General features: G+C 46.1%; 1 protein-coding gene across 1 annotated transcript; it reads right to left on the reverse strand.

The window, feature by feature from the left end:
- Positions 1–1,626: 1,626 nt before the first annotated feature.
- Positions 1,627–6,813, reverse strand: abcB (uncharacterized protein; the record flags this gene model as incomplete). Its single annotated transcript, XM_057094666.1, has 10 exons — positions 1,627–1,861; positions 2,156–2,530; positions 2,587–2,667; positions 2,733–4,014; positions 4,065–5,000; positions 5,051–5,284; positions 5,342–5,621; positions 5,670–5,896; positions 5,953–6,490; positions 6,586–6,813. The coding sequence occupies 10 exons, from the start codon at positions 6,811–6,813 to the stop codon at positions 1,627–1,629; spliced, it is 4,416 nt and encodes a 1,471-aa protein (XP_056940637.1).
- Positions 6,814–10,814: the final 4,001 nt, after the last annotated feature.

Below are 10,814 nucleotides of genomic sequence, written 5' to 3' on the forward strand. Positions count from 1 at the left end.
AATCTCGCGAATATACTTTACACGATTCAATCGAATGCTACCTTCTCTTGCATCTCGCGGCTTATGCCGATTCCAAGATACCCATACACCGTTTCGATCAGGATGACATGGGTAGTCGTGTGAGTGTGATTCGTTCGGCGATCAGTTAGCTAGGCTTGTCTAGGTAATTGAAGAGAAACCTTGGAATTGCGCCCGCTCCCGCTTTTTACGATCCCGAAGCTTGGCGGGTCTTGGCTATTGAGAGCCTGAGGCTACCAGGCCACTATTTACTATCAGATTTGATTCCAAAGGTTTCTCTTGTCTTTTGAAAAAGAAATTAAATTGGTCTCGTGAATATTCGATTGTTTGTTCACTATGGGGTGTAGGCTCACATCCATCATCATCAGCAGATGGTGTGCAACTTCAAGTTCCCGTTTCCGGGTTTCATGGATCATCTCAAATCCCTCAACATCATTTCAACATCATTTCAACATATTAGACGAAAACATCAACGGAACAATTTCTCGGATTCTTTTACATTCACTCCTGGTCAATCTTGAGTTCAAGTGCGAATTCAAATTGGTGGAAAGTTTCACTATGACTCAATAGAAATGGATTCCAAGTTGATGTTCAAGTGAACCGTGACCGGCGTGAAAATGATATATATCTTCGGAGGAAAACCACACCTACTACCTAGTATGCGTGGACTAGTACGTACTACTACACAACATAGTACCTATAGGGACTAGTAAATATGGGAAGACTCGTGGTTTCCAATGTTGTATTTTTATAATAGTATTAACTTGCACATGTGAGCAAATCTATCATGCATGACTGATGAGGGAACTGGAGAAGATTACATAGTTCAAACACTTTGAATGTTGACTTTATGGAAATTTATGAGTGTCACGGTTGTGGAATTGCCAAGAGGGAAGCGACCGCTGGCAGTTGACACATGTACTAGGATGTGTGCAGACACTGGCATCGGAGCCCGAATATTCAGATTGGACTCCCGATAACTCGAGCATTAGCCCTGGAGAGTCTGACAATACAACACTGAAGTCAGGGTTTTGAGAAAGACGACGAGAAAAGCGCCCACTAGTAGTACCGCCCGTGTACCGTGTCACGCATCATCTGGTGTATCTCGACTTGATTGAAGCTGAGGACTTGAGTGCTGGAGTTACTATGGGACGATTCTACGAGCCCGAGGGAAGGAGAAATCTATGAGGTTGAGTGTTGTAATTTGAAAGTGCAATAAGAAAAATCATCATTTTCGTTAGAAAGAGACTAATGCGCAGTATATCATATTATATCCATCTTAACCAGTCAACAAATTCATAGTAAGTTGAAAAGGGGTTAACGAGAGTCAAGAAAAAAAAGACAAACCACAGTTCGAACCAGAGGCTTGGAAGTCAGACAAACGAGCGTCGAGAATCAATCAAAGAATAATGACAAAATAAGAAAAAAGGCAGAAGTACAAGAACGCCTGGCAACGAACTCTGTATGTTGACGTCGATATGTACCATAAAGACAGTGGATTGGCGCGCCAAACAAAGGCTCAATTTGTGCAGTGCCATAATGTAAAAGAAAAGAGGACAGCGAAAATTGCTGGAAGAAGCCACGTAAGTGGGAACACAAATGAGAAGCTTATTCCGAGTCTTCTGAGGCCATTGCGCTGGCGTAGAGCTTGCTAAAGTGAGACTTGGGTTCTGTTAGTAGCGTGTACGGTTCACCCGTTTCCACGATACGGCCAGCCTCCAGCACCACAATGCGGTCAAAGTCGAGAATGGTATCGAGCTTATGCGCTACAGAGATAATTGTGTGATTACAGAATTTCTCACGGATGACGCGTTGCATGATTTCATCGGTCTTGGTGTCGATGCTGTTCGAGATTTGAGATTAGCAAAATGTCTTGTGTACTGTAAGGGGTGGATAGGGGGAATAGTGGGGCGAGACGCGTTGGTCTGAGCGGGTTATCGCGCTCGGATCAGACAAGTCGCCTATGCAGGGGGTTTGTGGCAGACAGGAACAAGACACAGGTTCCAAAAAAGCAAAAAAAAGTAAATGAAATCAATATGGAAGGAGGCAAACAATCAAAAGTGGAGATTTCCCCTAAGCGAGGAGTGCAAGTGCAAACGTGAGGGGGTAAGACAATAATTGATAGGTGTGTACTCACTTGCTGGTCGCCTCATCGAGAATGAGGATGTTGCCCTGGCGAAGAATTGCTCGTGCTAGGCAGAAGAGCTGCTTCTGGCCGTGAGACAGGTGGATCTCATCGATCTCGGTATCCAAGTCACCTTTCTCTTGGATGGCTGGTAAGAGTTGCACGGTCTTCAATGCAGCTAGAATGTCTTTATCGGTGGAGACGCCGGTTGGGTCGGCATTCAGGCGAACACTGCCCTTGAACAAGAGTGAATCTTGTGACACTCCGTTAATGCGGGATCGAATCTCGGATCTTGGGAGCCGAGAGATATCTTCTCCATCCACCGTAACAACACCGTTTGTCAATTCGATCATGCGGAATATAGTCATAATCATGGAAGTTTTGCCACTGTGTTCATGTAAGCGCAGTCCGATTTGGAATAATAGTCTGGACGGGTATCTTACCTTCCTGTTCGGCCGCAGATGCCGACCTTCTCCCCGGCCTTCACAGATAAAGACACATCGTTGAGAACTGGCTCAGTGGGTCTTGCATAGAGAGTCAGTATTTCAAATGCTTTTAGAAATGAAGGGTGGTGGAGAATCAATAATACCTGTAAGCTGCTGAAACGGAGTGGAAGTTGATAGCACCTTGAGAAGGCCAGTTCGGGGGAATCTCGCCATCTTCACCGGGCAAGTCCTCTGACTCCACTGTACCGGTGAATTCCTTGATGCGTTGAATTGAACCAATGTGGGTCTCCAGATTTGTCCAGAAGGTGACCATGAGTTTGATTGTCTGGCTGAACTGGATCACGTTCAGAAGGGCGATACCCATTGAGCCTGCATTGAAAGAAGTGCCACGAAGGACCACAACCAGAACAACGAGGAGAATGGCAATACCAGCGACTAGCATATCGAGAGATAGAGTCAACCATCTTTGAATAGCAAACATGTAGTAGAACGGGCGTTGGGAGATATCCAGGAGTTCAATGTTCTTCTGTTCCATGCCATGTTGCCAACCAAACGCTCTCAAAGTAACGAGTCCTTGAAGAGAATCGGTGAAGTGAGAGAATAGAGGTGCTTTTGTCTCAAGGTCGAGGTATCGTAGCTGACGAGAAGTTCGGAGATACAGCTTCTGGATAATGAAGAGGGCACCAAGAACAACTGGGAAGGAGATAGCAGCATACTTTGACCCAACTCCGATTAAAGCCATCTGTGCCATGCAGAGGAAGACAGTAGCGATGGTGTTGATAGCGGCGATAGGGAGGTCCATGTCAATAAGCTGCAAGTCTTGACTGAATCTGTTCAGAATGGAGCCACTGTCTGTTGTGGAGAAGAAAAGCATAGGTGCGCTGAGAACAGTAGTCAATAGGCGACGGTGGAAAGACTCGCCAGACCTAGGGACCATGACAATGATCATTTGCCAGGCACCTACAACGAGAGCAATCATGCCAATACAGCCAAGCATTACATAGATTCCAAGATAATATCCAACGCGTTGCCTGGGGTGGGCAGTATCAGACTCTGCCCACCACTCAACCCAGATGCTGGGAAACGAGATGCAGAAGACAAAACCAGCCATGGCAACGAGAAAAACCAGTGTGGGGAACCAACCGATAGCATTGACGTAGTAATGATAAATGCCAAGGTCACCACCGGTTGGGCGATTTTCAGGCTCTGGGTCTAGGTCTTCCTTCTCATTCTCAATCGAATCAAAAGTACTGTAGCTGGGAGAGTCAGAGAACCGCTTGGGCTTGTAATCCCAGTCAGGTGCAGTGAGTCCGAAGCTGGATACGTATCCACCAGTCTTGTTAAGAGCGCTGAAGCTTCCCTGTTCCATCATACGTCCTTGACTATCCAAGACGACAATGACATCGGTGTAAGGTAGGCGTTTCACTATAGAATGTTAGATTAAGGACAATTAACAAAGGGAGAAAAAATCTTACCAGATGAGGAGGCAATGATGATGGAAGTACCAATCTCCTTCAGAAGACCCATGGTTCCAAACAAGTTGTAGAAGATGTTGTTTTCAGTAGTAGCGTCGAGACCGCTCAAGGCGTCATCCAGGATAATAATCTTGCGGCGAGCGTAAACAGCGCGAGCGAGCGCAATACGCTGACTCTGGCCGCCACTGAGAGCAACACCCTTGCTTCCAATAATACTACGATCCCCACGGGGGAATTGTGCAAGGTCCTCTTCAAGCGCACAAGCCTGGACAACAGAAGCATACCATCTAGGGTCGTATCCCGAGAGGGCAACAATACTGTCTTTGATGGTACCATTCATATGCCATGGGGTTTGGTCGCAGAAAGCCACACTTTCAGAAGCCAGTTCGACCTTACCTTCTGTGCAAGGCATTTCACCAAGGAGAGCTTTGAGCAGCGAGGATTTACCACAACCGGAAGGACCAATGATCATAGTAAAGCTTCCACGAGGGACGGTAAAGCTGATGTCCTTCAGAGTGGGTTCCTTCTCAGAATCCCAGGTGAAAGTTGCATTTTGGACCATTGCAGAGTTGGTGGAAGAGGCGGTAGAGATACGCTTAAATGACTCGAGGGAATCAGATGGAGTTGAGGCAATATCCAGATCACCATCTTTGGAAAGCAGCTTGGCCTCACCAAGGTCCTCGAGGGAAGGAAGCATAGGAGCGTGCAGACGCTGGTCACTGTGATCTTCCTTGTCAAGGAACTCTTGAATTCGAGCAAATGAACCAACTGATCCGGCAAATGACATAAGAGCCATGACCAATGTCAACAATGGGTCTGAAAGAAGCGAGAAGAGCGCCAAGGCGGTATAGACTTTGGTGATAGTGAGTGGGCTGCTGGAAACAGCTTCATAAACACCAAATGTGAAGATAGGGGCAAAGATGCGAGTCAACCAGGCTACGAGAGTCAGTATTGATAGAAAGAGGTGATGAAAGTGGATCTCATACCGAATGCCATGTTGTAAACCAGAAGGATACGGAATTTTCTCGAGATATTGATTTCATCAAGACGAAGCCCATGAACAAATTTCATGAATGAGTTCTGCAGTCCGAGCATCTTGACTCCTTTGATTGAGCCCAGCATGCCAGTGGTGGAAGAGATTCGTTTCTCAATAGCTTCGAGCCACTGTGCCTGGCGAGCCACGACAAAGGACATTCCAATAAAAGAGCCGATCAATGCGGCTATTGAGAGTTAGGGTCATGCAATCCATAAGGGCCATTATTGAGGGAAGAACTTACCAAGGGCAACACCAACAGGGACAACACACGAGGTTCCAAGTTGACGATCCAGAAGGTAGATTGCGATTGCAATCTCGCACGAGTTGGCCCACATCTCGTTCATAGTTTGCCAGCCGGTAGTGATTCGCTCCACATCAGCGCTCATGAGAGTCAGAGAATTGGCAGGATCGGCATTGCTGATAGTTGTGTTGGTGGCTTTCTTGTAGAGCATAGTGACCAGGACACCTCGGACCATGGTGATTCCACGGTATGTCATATGCTGGTACTGGCCCATACCAACCTGTGGTTGTTAGTGAATGCTAAAATATGACCATTCTGAAAGACTTACTGCCATGCCGAAGTAAACCAAAGCATAAGCTCCAATAAGACCATATCCGACATTTGTAGTCTCTTGGGTAACCGGCTCGTCGAAGTATGTAAGTGACCTCGTCAAGAGCAAAGGTTGACAAACGTTGAATGCCACCACGGCGGCTCGGGAGGGAATAGCTGCCAGGAGTGGCCATTTCGCAGCCTTGAAGCACTCCCACTGAAGCGAATTTCCAGTCTTGTTTTTGACTATGCAAAGTTAGCTATTAATTCTCCACTCTTCTTTGCCTTAAAGTGTTATTTACCATTCTTCCAGCGCTCCTCGAACATTGTCAACAGTCTCTCAGAGCTAAGCTCTTTGTCCAACGCAAACAAATCCTCTACATTGAGAGTGCTCGTGTAGCCAATTTTGAACAATGGGTTCAGCCAATAAAACATAGCTTGGCTATAAAAACCAGAAGTTGCCTCTGGAGGATAGCCTTGATACTCTTCCTTGAGGATGCGTCGCTTTTCAACAGCCTCCAAGATCACAAGCAAGAGTTTGACGCACATCGCAATTGAGGTGACAGTTGCGATGATATCATTGAAGCTGTTGATAGAGCGAAGCCATAGTGTTCTAGCGTGAGCGGCGTCAAACAGCAGCGTGATAAGGAGGTATGCATTCAAGATGAAGGATGGTCGGACAGATCGAGTGTGTTCCGCGTATGAGAGGACAATCAGAACCAGTGAGCCAATTGTCAGCAAGGCATTAGTCGCCAAAGAGGCTTTGGTTCCATCGGCAGAAGGCAAGGCCCATAGGACAGTTTGGGTGATTTGAAGTCCGAGTAAGAATAACCAAGCAGCCTATGCATTCAGCAGACTGTGATTAGTATCCATCAAGTTCCAGCTGCACCCAAGCATCACATTGGCTTTCGGTGAAATAGAATCAATGAACTCACCAACTTAGACATAAGCAACCATGAATCAACCACCTTTTGCCGTTTTTGTGACAGCTGGTAGATTCGAAAGGGGACAAGTATTATCATTAATGCAATTGGTAGGATTTGCAAAATAGTCTCTTCAAAAAGCAGTGTAAAATCAAATCCTCCGCGACATGAACCGGCCCAAGCCTGCATGGTGTTGTCAACATCATGGCACAAAGGCCCTGTGGAATTTGTTGAAGCCATTGCTACTCTCCTACTACCATCCAGCTGACAAGTTGAAGATGGATCAAGAGAGTAGTTATTGAATTTGGCACCACGAGTTTTGAAGGTGGAGGAGATGTCCAGAAGAAAGCACTACTTGAGGGGCAAAACCTTGGGGTAATGAGTCTAGATCAGATTAATCCGAAATTGTTTTCATGTCCTACTGACGCATCATCCCTCTGCAGGAGCTTACTATCCTGCATCTAGGAGACGAATATCCTCAGCTCCTATAGGAGCTGACCAGGCTATAATGGGTCCCTGCACTAAAGTGGAAATTTGATGCAACGCTCTTACAGTGTTTTTCATTTTCATTCTTTACTGGTTAGCCTCGAGGTCTCTATGGAGATGATTTTATTCTTTGTTTTTTTTCTTTCTCTTTAGCGTCTTATGTGGCACCCTTGCCGAGCTCTCTATTTTTACCACTATCCTTGTAATTAGTTTCCAAGATTCATTCACTAGTAATTCATTTTTCTTTTCTTTTTTTCTACGTATAGAAAAGTTTCTTCATTGCCATTACAATGTATTGTCCGGAGTAGTCCGTGTTTGACACGAATAGTACTGGTTACTATCATCTACTAGTATTAGCTCCCGGACCACCTGTTGTCCTGTCAAGGTTGAGGCCTTATTCCCTTTTCTCCTCTCTCTATTTTTTTTTCATTTCCCCCTTGGGTATGTGGGGGATGCGTTAGTATCAATAGAGCTCGACCCCCTGTTGCAAATCACAAAACGATATCAGGACACCCCTCGACAATTAGGAATCAAAAGCCTCATGATGAGCTCAGCGGATGAGATGCTCAACACGAGGGAGCCAGGTTACCTTGCAGAACAATTTTAACGATGTGCCAATCGTGATGTTGAATTGAAGACGGGCTAAATCTCCCGCACCTATTGGGTTCAGCCCCGTACTTCCCGAAGGTAATACAACCGAGACTTTATGCGAGGAGTTAACTCCATATGTACGATATATGATTTCTGCAGATCCCTTTGACGATCTCTCCTTGGCTCTTTGAAACATCGAATCCGAGCGGAAGCCTTTTACGGAACCTTCCTTGACCGCATAGCCTTGGGGTCTCAAGTCAGACAGTATGATGCCTGAGTCTGCTCGTATGACGAGATAATCGGTGCAGATGCCAATTGGGTGTCAGGTGTACCTGGTAGATTTTGTACTACAGAATCAGCCTCAGCTCTTGGAGAACTCTAATGTCATTTCCTCTTCTGGTTCCCGAGGCCGTAGAAGCCATGCATGGATTCGGACTTGCAGCACTTGAGTGTTAGTATTCGTGTCTCCATGCTTTACCGATGAAGTGGGCGCATTCGTGCCCAGTTTCCGAGGTTTTTCCTTGAGTATTGGGTACAATTGGAGAACTTGAATAATGGACTTTTTTTTTCTTCACGCGTCTGGACTGTGTGTAGACTATCCCACTTGGTACTTCTTGTTTTTTTTTCTTTTTTTGTTCCGTTTCCTTTTGTCGGGATTACTCCGTTTACTCCACCAAGCCCGACTTGGATGGGTTGGATGCTCCACTGGTCGATCCACCTTGTCATGTACGGAGTACGGGATTTGCTTTCCTCCCTCCGCTCGTAAGGAACAAAGTGCGATTCTCGTTAGCGGAATCATTGAGCCAATCAATCCACGCGTTGATGATGTATTCAGGAGTCAGAACCGAGAAATTCTAGTCTAGATGCCCACCGATGGTCGGCGACGGCTGGATGTTGTGGCTGATCATGTTCCATTGTAATTGCGACTGACATGGCAAGACATGCGTAGGGCGACGTGGAAGCCCACCCCGTGGCCCTGTCAGCCAATGCATCAGCTGGAATGCGTACCTACAGCAAGCAAGCCCGCCCAGAAAGCTCGCAAGCGAAGTGCATGCAAGATGACCAGGATACACCTGGTTTTATCCAGCGTGGTTGATGGGTGGCAATTGTGGGATGCACCACCGTACTTTTTACCCCAGAGCCCACTTCCCCTTCCAAGGTTCCCACCTTGTCATCCCTATGGAGTACGGAGTACATGATTCCAAATCCCTTTTCTCCGTTCTCCATCAATATTCGGGCCATTACATCAGGTGGATGAAGATATTTCCCAAAACAGAAGCCAACAAACAAGAAAATTCAATCTTCGATCCGATATGATAAAGATCTTGATTTGACCTGTCAGTGCGATATTTTTAGTGGTTGATCACAATGGACCAGTTCATTACTATTCTGGTGAGCCACTAGTGTACTTAGTGGACGCGGACCCCAACCACCGCGGGAACTAGATGCGTTAGTCTACTCCACGCAGCCAAGGATCAATGGTTCGTTGGCCAAGATGCCCACTTCTATCGGCTCGTTGACCTGTACTCCGTATATTGCTCTAGTTCGCAAGCCCCTCATTCCTTTATACGGCCTGTGGATCGGGATTGATACGGTCTAGAAGCTATTAGCTTGTCAATCAAACAAGCCCTGAACGGGCGGCTTTCTATCCCGCGAAGGACTAACGTCCACAAATTGTTAGTGTGACGCCTCGCGATTTGCCGTGGATGAGGTTAAAGCCTCCACATCCGTGATTTTGCAACCCAACAATGATCCAGTATCGTGTTTGTTTGCTATATGAAGATCACAACCTGCTAAGGAAAGCGGATGAAAAATCCGGGAAAAAGAAACCTGGGTTACCCGCTAGAGGAACATGGATGATTGGTAAGGAGATTCCAAGGTTATGTCACATGGACGGAGAATTGTTCGCGTACAGAGTACAGGATTTACCATACCATGCTTTTTTTTCACTGCCAACCCTACCAGTAGTAAAAAAAATAAAAATAAAAGTGGGAAACAGATATGAATTCACTTTCACACATCGGGGTGGATTACGGGTGGAGTCGAAGGAACAGGATAGACTGCATTTTTTACTTCTCATGGTCAGCACTATTAATTTTTGAAATTGCTATGCATTCATAAAAGTGATGTATCTACTAGGGATAAAAGAAAAGAAAAGGGGGACCCACGTTAGTACTAAAAAGTTGACCCCGATGCCGGAAGATTGGTCACCTAGAGGATAGGTCGATCCCCTGGAAGCGGCCCCCGGCGGATCGACCCGAGATCATCCTCTTAGTGCCCTTGCAGAGCTTGACTCGCGACCACTAGTCGTCGGGCGTATTTTAGTTTGGCGCCACTAACTTGATAAGTCGCACGAAAGTACCTGGTACGCGTCAAAACGTTGCGTCCTCCTGCTATAAACTCGTTTGTGTTACTTGATCACGACTTTAACACTCAAACCTGACCAATTATATTGATTGTCATGGAGACTTCATACCCCTTGAACTCTCAATGTAATCAGCTATACTCATCCGAGGGATTAGTCTGATTATACTATCAACATATGTAGACACGATTCATCGGATCAGATACTCGGAAAGGGATGCAAGATCCAATTGTTGCTTTTTGTCATTTATTTATTTATGTATTTTCTTTTTCTTTTTTATTGAATTATTTAATGTTTTTTCTATTGCGCCATGTGAACCTAAGCGATGGTAACTCTCTCCACCGACTATTCCTTCATTTGTTGTCAATGCAGACGGCTGAGAAGACTCATGTACTCAGCTCTTCAGCAGCGAACACGACCGCGAAATGCAAGACAAATGTAGTCATCGAAGTCCTGAAGGACCGTTTAGCCCCGAGATCCATGCGATTTCACCTCCACTTGAGAGCCCGGTGCGCGGTCAACTCCCTAAAGCGCGTTGTACATCATAGATCTCCCCGTCCCGTATTAGCAAAACCTTGCTGATTCTCATGAACTTATGCTTTGTGCGGAGCACTGACTGCAACATCCGCGAGATGCTTCTCATCTGTAACCCCAGGTGGGAGAGATGAAGGGCTGCCCCAGGTGGAGACTGCCATGTGTGCAGCTTGGGCACAACCAGTAGGTGTAACAATACATTTGAATGTAGAGAGTTTGAGATCTGGTGAAATCAGTATGGACTGAATCCCGCATTGGCGCTGGA

This window comes from Penicillium malachiteum, assembly GCF_028827825.1.
Source record: "Penicillium malachiteum strain IBT 17515 chromosome Unknown utg000005l:1.0-9002435.0:326005.0-9005861.0, whole genome shotgun sequence".
Classification (NCBI taxonomy): domain Eukaryota; kingdom Fungi; phylum Ascomycota; class Eurotiomycetes; order Eurotiales; family Aspergillaceae; genus Penicillium; species Penicillium malachiteum.